At 43.0% G+C, this 17350-nt stretch overlaps 1 protein-coding gene across 3 annotated transcripts in view; it reads right to left on the reverse strand.

The window, feature by feature from the left end:
* The window catches only part of GATB (glutamyl-tRNA amidotransferase subunit B), a 107938-nt gene that overhangs the window by 38252 nt on the left and 52336 nt on the right, over positions 1 to 17350 (reverse strand). For all 3 annotated transcript variants that reach the window (XM_043970070.1, XM_043970068.1, XM_043970071.1), the window contains one exon: positions 15600 to 15789. In XM_043970070.1, coding sequence (XP_043826005.1) covers positions 15600 to 15789 — 190 coding nt within the window. The remainder of the gene's footprint in view (positions 1 to 15599; positions 15790 to 17350) is intronic.

Below are 17350 nucleotides of genomic sequence, written 5' to 3' on the forward strand. Positions count from 1 at the left end.
AATTTCTTTACAGGTTCATAATCCAAGCCAGGAAGCATTCATTAGGAATCTACCATGTCTAGCCCAGTGGGGCTACAAAGACCAAAAAAAATCCTTCAACAACCACAAAAACCATACCTGTCCTCAAGGAGCATACCTCTTATTATTATCATTATTTTTGTGGTAGGGGAGAAATAAGCTATAATGCATAAGGAATAGGTGGCACAGTGGGTAAACCTAACATGGAGTCAGGAAGGTTTGGGTTCAAATGTGGCTTCAGACTCATATTAGGTTTGTGACTCTGGACAAGTTACTTAATTTCTCTCTCAGTCTCAGTTTCCTCACCTGCAAAATGGGGAAGATAATAATAGCATTACTCCCAGTGTTACTGTGAGGACAGTATCAGTAAAGTGCTTTGTGAATCTTTGGGGGTTTTGTTTGTTTGTTTTTGGGGCAATGAGGGTTAAGTGACTTGCCCAGGGTCACACAGCTAGTAAGTGTCAAGCATCTGAGGCGGGATTTGAACTCAGGTCCTCTTGAATCCAAGGCCAGTGCTTTATCTACTGTGCCACCTAGCTGCCCCCTGGCGCTTTGTGAATCTTAAAGCATTACATAAATGCTAGCTATTTCCCTTACTGTAATTGAGAGCAGGGGCTGTCTTTTGCCTTTCTCTCTGCCCCCAGCTCTCAGGACAGTGCCTGGCACATACTAGGTGCTTAAGAGATATTTACTGACTGACTAAATACATGATAATGAGAGGAGAGTGTAAGTCCCAACAATTCCAGGGATCAGATCAGGAAAGGTTTCCTTGAAAAAAGCTGATGTCTCTAAGAATGAATAAATAAAAGTCATTTATTAGTCATTTCTATGTGCCAAGCACGGTGATAAATGCTAGGTAGGCCTACTTGGATAGAGTGCCCTTGTCTCTCAGAGAAGACTTTTTTGGGAACACAGAAGAGCCTGGAAACAAGTTGGGGGAGTGGTGTTGTTTATAGCTCAGAGCTCACGCTAAGATCAGTTCTTAAATTTGGACTGCAGATGTTATAATACATACATAGGCACACATTCGCTAAGGCAGACGTGCCATGATAAAAAAAAAATCCAGATGCCCTTTGCAATGGAGCTAAATTCTCTGGTGACAAACCTCCTGAATAATCCCACAATCACCCTTCTGATCTTTTTCTTAGCCGAGGCTATTATTCTGCTCATGCTAAACCAGGGCGAAAGGTCATCTTCACAGTCAGAACTTTGCTGCAGATAAAGGCAAGCGTAAGCAATTTGAAGAAGGAGTTTTACTTTAACTGTTTGGGAGGGAGAAAGTATTCTAACTCTGATGCTGGTGCAAAGCCCACTGGGGAAGCCCGAAGCGGAGCGGCTACCTCCTCCAAAGCAGACGAGGAGAATTCCCTTTGTTCTCCCCTTGACAGGCCAGCTCACTAGTGAAAAAGGCTGTCGGGAGAACTCTTGGCTTCACCAAGGAAAGGTTTCCTAAAGCCTCCTTGAAATATTGCTCGCGTGAACTCCTGGGCTTGGCTGAGTTGGCGAGATGGTGATGAATATCTATTTCTCTATCCTTGGGTGGTTTTCTATTGGATGGATAGCGTGGCAAGTCAGATTTTTGTTTGTCTTTTCATGTCAACCCCATGATGAAGCCTCTCGGAGCTAGAACTCTGCTCCACTAGGGGATACATGGTTTCAGTCCTCAATTTAAAGCAGATGAAAAAACCCTGAGATTTGTGAGGGGGGGCTGGGGGTGGGAGGGAGAGCTACAGGGACCAGCTCTGAGGGAACGTTGGGCTGTTGGCTGCCCAGAGAATAATGAGTCAATAAAAGTTGCACGCAGGCCTCCAAGCTCAGGTGCCAGTCTATCATCAGGCCTTTTGCTTTTGGGGAAGAGAACATTCTGAGCGAGTTTTCCTCTCTCTTTGAGGGAGTCGAATGCTGATTAGTTTGGCACACGTCTCAGAAGTCTCCGGTGAATACGGCAGTGTCAGCCATCTGGTTTTGTCAGGAAAACAGTGAGCCAGTAATTCCCTTATTTAAACATCATATTAAGAGCAAGGCGGGAAAGGCCATTCTATGAAAAGGGCTTTTAGTGTCGCCATCAAAGGCTACACGTGCGTGTATGACTCGGCACTAATATGCCCCAAATGGGAGGAAGCTTCGGTGTCAGCTCCACAACAGCCTGGTCCCTCGGCTTTTAACGGTCTCTAACCCAGCCTTCTGCAGATGTGGATGTAGCAGGGAAGGCCAGCCCGGCCTCCCGTATGTGTGCTGGACAGTCTTCGCTGCCCTATGGCCACAGAACATCTTTCCCACATTTTAATAGCCTTTCCCAGGGAAAGCTGGGGTCACGTGGTCAGCCCCTATCATCCCTGCTACTCATCAGTGAACAGAAACAGTCAAAGGCTAGGTAGGAGCTCTGTCTACTTCTTGCTACTAGGGAGGGGGCCTGGGCCCTGGATTTCATCAGGATGGAAAGACTGCCAGCTTCTCTGCATCCCACGGCAGGGCGGGGTTCTTAAATCATTATTTCGTATCATGGACCCTGGGAGCAACAGGAAGATGCCTGTGGACTCCTCAGAATAATGGATTTAAATCGAGAAAATAAAATGCAATGGATTACAGAAGAAAGCAAGACTTACTGAAAAGAGTGATCCCTCCCCAACCATTTCTAGAGACCCTCTGAAAACTAGCCACAGACCGCAGGTTAAGAACCTGTCTTGGAGAGCTGCCTAACATAGTACAGGGTTGCACGCTGCAGAAGAAAGGGGGCTACACTGGTAGTCAGTCCAAGCCTGGGTCCCAAGCCAGCTTTGCCATTTACTGACTGTGTTACCTAGGACAAGTCACTACACAGAGCTCTCAGGGCCTGGCTTTTCTTTGACATCAGGTGCCCACTCAAGGACCTTCTGGCTCTAAGTCTACGATCTCATTTTCATCATACACCAGCGTGAGTCAACAAGCAAGCAATAGGCCATAAAGGAAGAGTGGCTAGATTTATAAGAAGACCAAAGATCGATTGGCACAATAGAAAAAAAAAAGAAAAAGCAATAATGACAAGTCAGGGAACAAGGGAGGTTTGGAGTCAGAAGACCCAAGTTCAAACTCTGATTCTGCCCTTGGGCTGGTCACAGCTTTAGGTTTCTCATCTATAAGGGAAGGGGAGGGACAAGGTCTAGGAGCCTTCGATCTTGGGAACTGGAAACGTGACAGGAATCAGGTCTTCGGGGGAAGAGCTAAGAGTGGGTCCAAACCGCACAACCACCAGTGATCAGCGTGGGAGGTGCGGCTGCCCAGACCGACAGTGCTTTTATCTACCCAGTGACTTATCTACTTGACGGCTGCAGTCCTTGCCAGGGATTCTGAAAGCATCAAAGGTTAGGCCCCCAAAGACCCGCACAGAAAACCTGAGAACAAGGAAGGAGGCACAAAAATATACACATAACCAGTGCAGAGATCCCCAAACAGTAAGCTGGGATGGGTGATCGATAAAATCGTTTGCATTTATGTAAGGTTCCCAAAGTGCTTTACAAGGATCTCTTTTTAGCCTCACAAGGACCCTGGGAGGTAAGTGCTGTTATCAGCCCATTTGATAGATGAGGAAACTGAGGCAGATGGGGGTTTAAGCAACTTGCCCAGTCACACAGCTAGTAAGTATCTGAGGCTGCATTTGAATCCAGGCCTTCCTCATTTCAGGTTTAGCTCTCTAGCCACTGGGCAGGACCTGAGTACTCACGTTTCTTTAGCATTTACAGATTAATAAAGCCCTTTTCTCATGGTTCAGTAGAAATGAAATGTAATTAAAAGACAGAGGACCTGAGCTTCTCTCCCACCTCCACCCCTTACAGTACAGACCTTAGGCAAGTCTCTCTGGGCCTCAGCTTTCTCATCTGAAAAATAAGGATGCTGGCTGAGATGGCCTCTGAGGTCCTAGCTCTCTAAATACCATTCTCTCATTTTACAGCTGAGGGAAACTGAGGCACAGGGTTAAAGGCACCTGCTCGTGGTCACAGAAAGTGTCTTCCCCGGGGCAGAGTTTGGACCCCAATCTCCTGATTTCCAGTCCAGTTCTTTACCTCAAAGTATCCCTCAGATCTCGAGGGCATTCCTAGCTGTGAGGACACAGGCAAGTTCCTTTATTCATCTAGAAAATGGAAGAACAATATTGCACTGTCCAGTATCTATCCCAAAGAGTGATGTGGAAAGAAGCCTTACAAACACGGCTACTATGGCTGTTCTGTTCTAGCGGGTTGCCCGTTACACCCGACGGGCCACATACTTCTCCAGTCGCTGGGCACACAGGCACCATCTCCTCTTCAGAGATCAGAGTAGTTTTTTCATCCAAGGTACTAACCTCTGAATGACTAAAAAACAAAACAACCCTCCCCCTCCCGAAAAACACATGGAAAAGAGAAAACCCCCAACACTTATGCCATTATCAAACAGGCACCTGTCCTCATAGTTCTCAGCTAGATTGCTATAGTGGGTGATAATAATGATAATGGCAGCTAGCAATTATATGGTGCTTGTTGTTCTTTTTTATTTTTGTTTTTGTTTTTTGCAGAGCAATGATCTTCTTGAGTCTAGATGCAATGCTCTATCCATTGCACCAAGTAAAGCCCTGGATCTAGAATCAGGAAGATCTGAGTTCAGGTCTCAGGCACTTACTTGTGAAGTGCCTTGCCCAATGTTACAAGGAGCAGGGTCAGGATTTGAACTCTGGTCTCCTAATAATTATAACTATTGCCCTATAATACATCCCCAGAGAAGGACAGACTGCAAAACAAGGCTAAGAGAAACATTTAGGTACACCTTTTGTAAGTTAACGTCATTTCAAGTTCAGGTTATGAAGCATAATTATGGTTGACTTCAATTAATATTAAAGTTATCCTGCTCACGCTGAGTGTGCAATTCTGACTAGGAAAAGCATCACAAGGCAGATGGAAGAAGAACTGCTCTGGTGTGATAAAGCCCAGGATGAAATCCGGGCTCAGACACTCCCTACTTGTGCCATCTAGGTCACCTGGGTCCCTGGGAGGTGGTAGTTACATGACTTGTCCAAGGTCACACAACCAATAATGGTAGGATTTGAACTCAGGTTCTATGACTAAGAGTCAGTGCTCTTGCCACTCCGTGAGAAATCATTTTTGTTTCTGAGCTCTTTCCTCATTTGTAAAATGTAGATATTTATACTACTTATAAGGCTGTAAGACAATAATTAATGATGATGATGATAATAGCTAGCATTTGTATATAATTTTAAGTTAATATTAATCCTGTTATCCTCACAACACTGGGAGGTAAGTGCTGCTGTTATCCCCATTACACAGATAGGAAACTGAGGTAGCTGGAAGTTAAGTGACTAGTCCAAGGCAGGTAAGTGTCTAAGGCCAGATTTGAACTCAGGTCTTCCTGACTCCAGGTCCAGGCTCACTTCACTGTGCCATCTAAATGCTTTCATCAAAGAATGATATAAGAAAGCTTTACAGTTATTTTGGTAAGCTGTCAGGTTTTACATAACTGTAAGCCCATCATCATTATTTATAGTTCTATACTTTGCTGATCCATGAAGGGCAGGCACCATGCCTCAGCACCCAGCATTCTTGTGAGCTTTGTTCCAGACCAAGGAGCCCCTTTTTCCCTGATTTTCACATGTAACCCTCCATTTCCAACACCTCTGGGCCTTGACCATTCTCTACACTTGGCACTAACTCCTTTCTTTCAAGAAACAGCCCAAAACTTAACCGTCATTGCCCAGCAAAACAAAACAAAACAAAAAATACAGCCCAAGCAAAACCTTCCACATGAAGCCTTTCTTGGGGGACAGCTAGGTGGCACAGTGGATAAAGCACCGGCCCTGGATTCAGAAGGACCTGAGTTCAAATCTGGCCTCATACACTTGACACTTACTCACTGTGTGACCCTGGGCAAGTCACTTAACTCTCATTGCCTCACCAGAAAGAAAAAAAAAAGAAGCCTTTCTTGATCCCCCCAACTGCTAATGCCTTCCCAGACTACCCTGTCATGGAGTTCTCTTTATATTCATCCTGATTGTATTTATACACACACTTTTTTGGTCTCCCCAACTGAAATATAAACTTTTGAGGAAGAGGAACTCCTATACTCATTGTATTTGCAGCCCCAGCACCCAGCACACTAGCAGACACCAAAGAGACTTATTTATTTATTTTTTGGGGGGTGGGGCAATGGGGGTTAAGTGACTTGCCCAAGGTCACACAGCTAGTGTCAAGTGTCTGAGGCCAGATTTGAACTCAGGTCCTCCTGAATCCAGGGCTGGTGCTTTATCCACTGTGCCACCTAGCCGCCCCCCGCAAAGAGGCTTTTGATAAACACTTGTTAATTGGCTGATGTGGAAGAGGAAGCTTCCTTTGTCTCCAAAAGGAAGAAATGACTCTTAAAATCCTGGCAATCTGCAGTGAGTATATTTTGTCAATCTAAACTAAAAGGTGTGTGATTATTTCTTTTTTTATTGTTGTTGCAGGGCAATGGGGGTTAAGTGACTTGCCTGGGGTCACACAGCTAGTAAGTGTCAAGCGTCTGAGGCCGGATTTGAACTCAGGTACTCCTGAATCCAGGGCCAGTGCTTTATCCACTACGCCACCTAGCCGCCCCGGTGTGTGATTATTTCAATCGATGTTGGAAAAGCTTTTACCAAAATACAACATCCGTTCCTGTTTTAAAATACCAGGAAGCACAGGAATAAACAGAACTCTACTTAAAAATGCTAAGCAGTATTTATGTAAGACCAAGAGAAAGCATTGTTTGTAAGGGGAACAAGGTAGAAGCCTTTCCAGTAAGACCAGGAGTGAAGAGAGGACGTCCATGATCATCATTATGATTCAACATGTTACTAGAAATGCTAGTTATACCAATAAAACAAGAAAAGGAAGTGAAAGGAATAAGCACAGGGCAAAGAGTTTCCTCTGTTTCCAAAAGGATCACATTTTACAGACCATAAGATGCTGTACTTGGAGAACCCTAAGAGAGTGGACTAATAAAATAACGATTTTAGCAAAGTCACCTAAGTCATGAGCATTTCTGCACAGTGCCAACAAAATCAAGCAGGAAAAGGGAGAGAAATCCCACTTAAAATAACTAAAGATGGTACAAAATATTTGAGAGGCTATCTGCTAACATATACATGCAACTACATGAACATAATAACAAAACACTCTACAAATAAAGGCAGACATAAATAATGAGCAAGATATTAATTCCTCATGGTAGGCCAAGCCAAATATAAGAAAAAAGACAGTACTACCTAAATTAATTTACTTATTCTGTGCCATCCTAATCAAACTAGCAAAGGACTCCTTTACAGAGGTATAAACATTTATAGCGAAATTCATCTGGAGGAACAAAAGGTCAAGAATATCAAGGGAATTATTATTATTAAATAGGAAGGGGGCCTACGAGGGGTACCTGATCTCAAATATAGTCTAAAGCCCTAACTATGAAAACAATTTGGTACTGGGTAAGAAATAGAGAGGTTGACCAGCAGAATAGATTAGGTATACAATAGACAGAAAGAAGTGAGCACAGTAATCTAGTTTGTGATAAACCCAAAGATCCCAGTTATTAGGATAAGAACTCAGTATTCCACAAAAATTTTGGGGAAAAATCAAAAAGTCTGGCAGAAACTAGCTATAGAACATCTCACACCATTTATCAAAATAAGCTCCAAATAGGTACATGATTTATATAAAGAGTGACATCATAAGCAAATCAGAGATGCATGGAAGAAATTACCTGTCTGATCTGTGGATAGGAGAAGAGTTCAGGACAAAAGGGATAGAGAGGTTTGTGGGAGGTAAAATGGACAGTTTTGATTATGTAAAATTAAAAAGAATCAAACAAAACCAATGCAGTTAAAATTAGAAAAAAAAAACAAACCAGGAAATTAGAAAAGAAATCTTTGAAGTGAGTTTCTCTGAAAAAGATTTCATTTAAGATATCTGGGAAATTAAGCCAAATTTATAGGAATAAATGCCATTCCCCAATTGATAAATGGTCAAAGAATATGAACGGGTAGTTTCAGAGAAAAATATTCAAGCTATCAATAACCATATCAAAAGATAATCTAAAAAAGTAATAATTAGAAAAATACAAATTAAAACAACTCTGAGGTAAAAGCTCATGCCCATCAGATTGGCTAAGTTGATAATAAAGGGAAATGACAAGTGCTGGAAGGGTTGTGGTATAACAAACACACTCATTCACAGCTGGCAGAGCTGTGAACTGATGAAGTGATCAGAACCTGGGAAACAATTTATACAAAAACAACAATCCTGAAAGACTTAGGAACTTCATTACACGATGACCCAGAACAATTCCAAAAGACTCATGATGAAACATGCTATCCATCTCCAGACAGCGAGTGGATGGATTCAGTGCAGACTGAAGTATATATTTTTTTCTTACTTTCTTTTTGTTTTTTGACATGATTATGGTGAGAATTTGTTTTGCATGATCATAACTATTTGTAATGGGTTTTTTTTTTTGCCTTCTCAGTGGGTGAGGAACAAGGAGAGGGAGAGTGAATTTGAAACTGAAAATAAAATTGAATTAGAAAAAGAGAAATAAAACACTAAAGGATAGCTGGGCTCTGCAGACAAAATATGTGCCTCAGTTGTGTGTTAAAGTCAAAAGAAAGATTCTGGCTCTAGTTTGATCACCACAAAACAAAAGGCAGTATTGAGTTGATACCAAAAATCTTGTTTAATCCCAGGGGGGAAAAACGTGTCTCACACTTACCCATCAGAACTCATTTTATAATTCTAAGTTTCCTGCTCTAGTTGGTAGACATATGACTGTATGAACCTGCACAGTCCATAGCTGTGCCTGGCTGGAAGTGATCCTATGCCTTTCAATACTCCTCTAATATCTAGCCAGGACCCTTCTGATAACTGGGGTAGGAGGAAGATGAAGTCCAGACCCAGTAACACTATTGCCACACTGGAATCATTAGGACTGTAGGACTTAAGAGACCCCAAAGATACTCTAGTACAGGGGTTCTTAACCTTTTCTAAGTCACGGACCCCTTTTGGTAGTATGGTGAAACCACTCCTCACAATGTCATAAGATACACAGAATTACACAGGAAGCCAATTATATTTAAATCATTATCAAAATACTAGAAAATACATATAAGTTCACAGACCCCAGATCAAGAACTTCTTATCCAGTCTGAATTTTAGCAACTCCCCACTTCTCCCCATTTTGCAGGTGAGAAAGCTGAGGTCTGGAAGAGTGAAAGGATTTTCTTAAAGTCATCTAGGTAGTAAGAACCTAAGTCCTCCCATGCCAAACCCAATGGTCAGTGTTCTAGGAGGACAATTTTCCCCAGACCCCTTTCTTCATCTGGGTCCAATAAAGAAAAATGGATGGTTTTTTAGGCACACTATAAAATGCATCTTCTTATTTAACTTTTCCAGAGCAAGTGATATTAGCGATTTTTTAAAAAAACAGACTGACTCTAAAAGCACCCAGAAGCTGGCAAGCAGAGGGCACAATTTTATAAAATGAACAATAAAATCAATTTTGGAAATTGCATAGAGCTGAAATACGGTGAGTAACAATGTCAACCAAATGGATTTTCCTAACGTGGTAGTCTGAAGGTGAATGCACTGTATCTCAATTGTGCTGGGCAGTCTAAAGTCAGCCAATATGGCTTTAGATGCCATTTCAAACTACTTAACTTTAAAATGCAATTCAAGACAGAATATATATTTATCATGGGAAATTATTTTATGGGCATTTCATCCAGGAAGCCAACCAGGGCTTCTCAGGCTTACTTAATGCCCAAAGGAAAACTCAGAAAAACAATCCATTTAGCAACAACTCCATTCATCTATTCGTGATTTCTTTTTGGCTTCTTTTTCCCAGGAGACATCCTAACCTTTTCTGTGATGTCAGAAAGAAAGGGCTGTGACTTCAGATGGGGAATAACCAGTTGGCGAGGATGCAATCATTCAAATAAGGCTTTTTCATGCAAATGTCCTTAGGACTAATAAAACACGGAGACTAGCACACATATGGCCACACTGTAGATGCTAGCTGGGAGCTCTCTGGTGCAGCATTCATCAAAGTTCAATTGGGGTTATTCTCAACTTCTGAGTCTTTCAAAACCACACCATTATCATCACCATCATCACCACAACTACCAACAACCACAACCACAACCACAACCACACTCCAAGTACCTGTGTATATATATAGTATGTGTTTTTGCACATCCCTCTTCATTAGGCAACAGTTTTTCTGAAGCCCAATGGACTGTTTCCAGTTTTTTAGGGACTCGGTGAGGGTTAAATTATTACTCGTCCCTAAGAGACAGGGAGGCAGATCAACTTATAAAACCCATAGTCACCCAGTTATTAAGCAATAAGCTAGAAACGGAGTCAAGAGCTTTCATTCTCTGCGTCAGGGGCCCATTACATCACATTGGGGTGATACTTAGGGGACACTTTAACACAACGCTGGGCACGTAAGACACATTTATAGATAGTATAACTTTGAATGCTCATAAAATACACCCACAGCTCTCAGATTCAGGACAGCCTCATGATCTAAGTGCAAAGAGCACAGAACTTGGGAATTAAGCACTCTGAATCTAGGCTGGGATCTGCCACTAATCAGCTAATGTGATGAGAGCCTCAGTGATGAGCATTTATTAAGTGTTTACACTTAAGTGTAAGGCACTGTGCCATGTGCTGAGGATACAAACCCCCAAATTAACAGTTCCTGGCTCCAAAGAGTTTACCTTCTTCATCTAGAAATCTGGGCTCAACTAGATAATCTCTAATGCAATGTGATTCTGGGGTTTCTCTTGGGCCCTACTCTCCATGAGGGAAAAGACTAAGCTTTCACTTTACTACGTCCCATCAAGCGCCTAATACAGCATACCTCATGGGCGTCCAAAACATATTTGGACTCAAATATATGGGACTCACTAAAAACATGAAAACTGGAGTTCAGGGAATCCACAAACCCAGTCCTATGTGGCACCATTTTTCAAAGAGAACCCAAGGCCTTAAGTGAGTAGAAAATGGAAAACAGAAACAAAACCTCGGAGTAGATGAATGGGGGAAGAGAACATTCAAGGCCTCTTTTGTGCCTCAATGTCTTCATCTATAAAATAAAAATAATTTCCTCATCTCAGATAACTTAGGAGCAATTATCTGCACTGCCACATTGCTATTCAGCCCAGATTTATAGTTAACTCAGGGCGCATTTAAATAAGAACAAAACCAATAATGATAACCCTCATTTATATTGTATTTTTAGGTTTGCAAAGTGTTTCCCATACGATGAATCATTCTGATAAATTTAAGATATGATTCCATTTCCATTTCCAATGATTCAAAAAACGATCCCAGAACAATTCGCATGCAATTAAAAAAAGTATCACAGAAAATAAATAAATCTGGGAGCAGCAAAAAAAGGGGGTGGGGATGACCTTTAAATATTCCAAATTATGTGGCACTATCCAGAGGCAGCAGGATGGCAGTGGGAAGCACCGAATAATGCCGAAAAAGGGCCCTGAGAATCCCTGCTCTATCATTTACTAGCAATCTATTAAGTAATTTAATCTCAGAGCCTGTTTACTTACCTATAAAATGGGGATAATCCTAACCCTGCCTATGTAGACGATAAGGATCCAATGAGATGATGAATGTGAAAGCACTCTGTGAAGTGCTATACAAATACAAATTATAAAAGGTACTAACGAAATTAGTTTCCATGACCTGAAGCACACACCAATCAGTTATAAGAGACAGTTTGGTCCATGCTGGCCAAATAAAAACCCACCCGGGCCTGAGCATTTGCCATGGATAATTCACATGCATATGTTATTATAAGCATACAGATGAACATGATAATGACCACATCTTTGTACAAGAGCCTTGAAAATTCAGAGTCTTGTTATAATATTGACACACCTGGACATCATCTGAAATGATTTCTATTGGGTGGAGAAGGTAGGAGGATGGGACGGAGAGGAGAAACTAAATCAGCCGCAGCCTCATCATGAGACAAAGGTACCTCACAGTGCACCTAGAGGAGAGCAGGATACAGGTTTTCAATTGGGTTGAGGAGTTGGGTCTAGGAAGCAGGGAAGGGCTGATTTATAGCGATGAGCCTGGCTTGAGAAATAGGAAGGAACTGTTTTCAAACAGCTTTAAGAATTCTGAGTGCCCGGAGAAGGTCTTTGCAGAGATGACCTCTGGGAAACTGAAATCCATCTCCCTGAATGTTTTATTAATATCAATAATAGTGAGTCATTACTGATTTTGGCATGTGACCATAATAAGCAGCGGCAGAAATAAAGACAAACCATTTTGCAGCTGTTAAGGGCGATGTAAATAACATAACCGTCACTGTAATAGGATAGTCTATATCACACAACCAATAACAGCACGGATGAAAGGAAAGTTTAATTCTGAACTTTAGTCCCTTGCCATTGCTACCCAACGTATAGGTGGGTGGGAAAAGGTAACGGTCCGTAAGTGTGTAGATTGCTCAGACTAATCAGAAGAGATTCTCTGCCGAAAGCACGGAGCTCTGATGCTTTGGAAAGCACCCCTCCTACCACTGCTATTTATTTAATGAATACTCTTGGGCACTCTTTAAATTGAAAGATGGTTCATTAGATTGGTGCATCTGCCCCTCTCAGCAATCTGTTGTGTTTCTGATGCAGGCAGAAAAAAACCAGGGAAATATCATTTTTCAGGTGTGCTCTGGGTAGTTCAGCTTCTGGGGGACTGCAAAGTCACAGAGACAGCCTAATTTCAGGAAAAACAATTTGCATGAATCACTCAATTTCCTTTCCCCTCTCACTTCACCATTAATATCTGCAGACATGTCAAACTGAGGAAGTTTGGTTTGTAATGTCAGTAGATGCCCATGTCACCAAGCAGAGTTTATGTATTATGTGCTAACTATATGAAAAACAAACAACCCAACCCAACCCCTCCCTCTGCCCCAAATGAGTACATGCTTCCCAACTCAGAAGACACAAATCACAAGTCTGGGATCTGATAGATATTAAAATTGAGGGGCAGCTAGGTGGCGCAGTAGATAAAGCCCTGGCCCTGGATTCAGGAGGATCTGAGTTCAAATCTGGCCTCAGACAAGTGTCTGACACTTACTAGCTGTGTGACCCTAGACAAGTCACTTAACCCTCATTGCCCCGCCAAAAAAGAAATAAAAAAAAATATCGATACTGTGTGACAATTTCATAAAGATAATTAACTGATACCAATCAACTGATATTCTAAAGAGATTGAGATACTAAAAACACCATTGATATTAAAATTGAGAAACTTATGTTTCTCAAAACCCAATTCTTAAACCATGAGAAGAAAGTCTGATTCTTGTGGTACCCAAGGAATGTGCTTTCAGGCAATGTACCTGAAGGTGAAGAGACATTTTCCACCCCCCTACCCCCACCCCTACCTCCTGTGCCTGGAATGCATTTCCTCTTCATTTCCCCCGGTTAAAGCCTTGATTTCCTCCAAAGCTTGGCTCATAGACTACTTCTCATGCCAATCTATTCTGATCCCCACTCCTCCCAAGAAATTATTCTGCATGTATTTTGTGTTAACTTTTCTGTGTTCATGTTGCATAACCCAATGGAGTGTAAGCCTCGTGAGGGAAGACTTAAAAAAAAATCTGCAACTCCAGAACCAGTAGAATGCTTGCCCCATAACAGGTACTTATCACTGAATTAACTACTGAATTAATGGTTTTTATCACTTTTTTGAGATGGCTAGTCAACCTTCAAAGCCCTTTCCCTCCTAAGGAAGAAGCTGAGGGAACAGACACACTTATATATTATTCTCAGAAATCACAATGTTGGGAACAGAAGAAAAGATGTATCAATTCCTATCTGCCCTACATTATCTTAAAAGACTTGCTTTGTCCAGCTGGGGCAGTGCCAAATGAAGGTAGATAATTGATGCTGCTGATGAAGAATATGATTTTCTCCCCTTCTCCCTCCAATCCCAGTGAGTTAGCAAGTATGTAATAAAATAGAGGACTCTTATTCAGTGGTATTTTGGCTTGGCCAGAAATTCTGGGGGCAGGATGGTGGGGGAGACTAGGTTTGGCAGAAACTCAATTTAGTTGAATCGATCTATGAAAAATATTTGAGATTTAAGCTGCTTCAGGATAAGAGGTGCTACATAAATTATGATTACAATAATTACTTGCACTAAAATTGTGTCTTTAATCTGTGAACTCCAAGTATGCAAACCAGCTCATTAATGGATGAGGAAGTGGGGACATGTGTATGTTTGCATGCATGCACACATAAATGTAGGATATCAGTGTCTAGCTAGCATATAAATGTTCATTTTAAATCCTGCGAATGCTTAATAGTAACTCATTAAAAGTATGAGCATTGGTTTTTCATTCGGTTTTGCCACAGCAGTAATAAGGAGAATGGCACCCACGCAGTCTCTCAAAAGGAGGACCACTTGTCAGGAGTGTGCTCACCCCCTTTCAGACAATCAGAAAACCACTGTGACAACTCTATACCTACACCAGGGCAGAAAACTTACCAATGCCATCTGATGCAAAAAGAAGAGGAATTACAGAAACACTGATTCTCAGGGTTGGAGAGGATCTCAGCGGCCATTCAGTTAAACCCACACTGGAAGAAACCTCGCTTCTGAAACACCCCTGACCTCTGGTGGGTCCCCCAGGGTTTGCCTGGAGACCTCTGGTGTGGGGAAGCCACGCTCTCCCCCTGCACTTTTGTAGCTTTCTCTTTACATGAAGCCTAACTCTGCCTCGTTACAACTTCCTTCCTTCATTTCTACTTGCCCTCTTAGCCACGCACAACAAATATAACCCTTCCCATACTTGGAGACAGCTGTTGTGTCCCCAGGGAGTTTTCCTTATGTGGCATGATCTCAAGGCCCTCCACCATCTTGGACGCCATCTTCTGGACATGAACCAATTTCCTAAAGCATGACACCTAGAATCTAATAGAGCATCAAAGTTGTAGCTGACTCCCCAAAGAGAGAGAAGCACAATTTTAGAGGAGCCAGGAACAGCTCCTTTAAATGGATTCCCAGTCTCCCATGGCCTATTTAATATAGTCTTAGGCCAAAATTTCCATAATGGCCATTGGAGTCAGTCTTTTCTTATACCTGCACTCAGGAAAATAAAGAGCTGGCTTCTGAGAACTGAAAACCTCACCAGACCCTGCCATGATTCGATACAGACGCAAGCATCAAGAACTGCTGGCTAGATGCTCATATTCCTTTCTGCTGCAGTCACCTGGGAAGGGCTTGTCTATGATGCAAGCTTGCCTGGTTGAATGCTGTTCGCAGCTGGCCGTTTTTACAGGGGAGAAATAATCACAAGGCTCAAATTTTCTAGTTTCCTGCCCTCACAGAGAGGAAAAAGGGTTACTCCCCAGCCTTCTCGAACATCTATAGAAAAACCTAAGAATTCTGCTGGCGTGCTCCCAGCTCCAAGGACATGAAAGCTGACAGTCGGCTAATGTGACTCTTCAGAGAGTGTTTTCTCAGCTGCTGAAACCAGATGCGGTCAGGTTTATTTTAGCAACTGATCAATAGACTTACCAATAGGGCGAAGCTGTGTTCAGGCAGAATCCCGTACTGTTCAACAAGCCTGTCTCTGGTCACGCTGGGGAGCTCGGGAAGTCTCTCTCGAATCCAATCGATATTCACCACTTGCTGGGGGTCTGCAGCCACGGGCAGGGACTCAGCATCATACAGGATCAATGGGGGAAGATTGGGCTCTGGCATAAACCTAAGCAAAAGGAAGAAACTGCTTAGGAACGGATCTGAGGATTCAGTGTTTATGAGAAATAACAATAACAATGGGGGAATGAGAACAAAGGCATGGAAGTGTGACTCAGTGGAGAGAGTGGGCCTTAGCCCTGCCTCTGATATCTCCTGCTAAGTCACTTAATCTCTCATTGCTTCTGGAAACTCTCTAAGGCAGGAGGTTGCAGAAAAGGTGCTGGCCTGCACTGATTGGTTAATGGGAGTTTTCTCTCCAAGGAGTCCCCCATCCACAGGTACAGCCCAGCTCCCTATCCCACGGTAAGGACATCACTGCGTTTGCACAATCACCGTCAAACATGCTGGATCATCGGGCCTCTTGTCTCCCAGGAACTCACCTCATCATCATCAGTGTGTTTGCTGCCACTAGCTTGGGTGCGAGGAATGATGGGGTTTGGAGTTTAAAAACTCCATGCCTGGCTCAAGAACTCCTGCAAGAAGAGTCTCCACCTCAGGCACGGAGATTGTCTGTTTCTCCCTCCCTGGTTATCTAACCATGCTTGATGCAGAACAAGGAGGGGCTCCAAGCTCATAAATTTAAGGTCGAGGAAGCCCATCCCCTCCATGCCTGACTGGTGCTGTGAGTCTGAGCCAAAGAGAAGAGATGGTAAAGAGGGCTCCACCTCAAGGCTGCCTGCAACGGTGAGTGCTGGCTGAGCCTCCTCCGCTATTCATCCGAATGGTCTTGATGAAATCCCCTACAGAGTGAAGAACAAGGCTGCCATGCTCGGGAGATACCCAAAGTAGACTAACGGGGAGCAGCACCACAGAACAAAATCATTCTGGGAAAGAAGGCAGCCCCCAGGCTGAAAGACCACTGAGACTGGAACGGCCACTCCACAGGCCTGCAAGCAGAGCCGCCCTCCCCTGAGAAGAGGGTCTCTGGCCCCATCCAGGTCTTGGCTCCTCCTCTCCAGCCTAACCCTCAAGTGCCATTCCCAGAAGTAAAAAGACGACCGGCCCCGGGGGCAGAGCACCCGGCATCGAACACACTTCCTGACAACTTACTGGGGGTGGGATGCTGGCCAGTCACTTGTAACTGCCCTGGGCCTTAGTTTTCATCTATAAAATCAGAAGGATGGTTCCTGAGATCTCTCACAGCTCTACAAGTCATGAATGGCAGCAGTACCAACCCTCTGACACACTCATAGGATCACAGACCGAGGGCCAGAAGGGACCCAACAAGACCATGCAGTCCAACTCCCCCATTTTACAGATGATGAAACTGAGGTCCAGGGAAATCAAGATACTTGCCCAAGGTCACACAGAGGAAGGGTTTAAACACAGGCCGTTGCTTGATGTGCAATAGGCAAAGACCTGGGAAAACCAACAGTTCCTACACATGCCTTATTATTTGGGTTTTTCTGGACACTGTTCTAGGCTCGTTTGCTCAGGTTTTTAGCCCAATATTTCACAAATAAGCACGTTTATATTTAAAAAGCTTGAACTGACATTCAGCTATCATGGGTGGGGGAAAAAAGGTTTTGCAGGAACTCCAGGGAACCCATTCCTCCCCTTCCTTTGGA

Source organism: Dromiciops gliroides, chromosome 6 (assembly GCF_019393635.1).
Source record: "Dromiciops gliroides isolate mDroGli1 chromosome 6, mDroGli1.pri, whole genome shotgun sequence".
Lineage (NCBI taxonomy): Eukaryota > Metazoa > Chordata > Mammalia > Microbiotheria > Microbiotheriidae > Dromiciops > Dromiciops gliroides.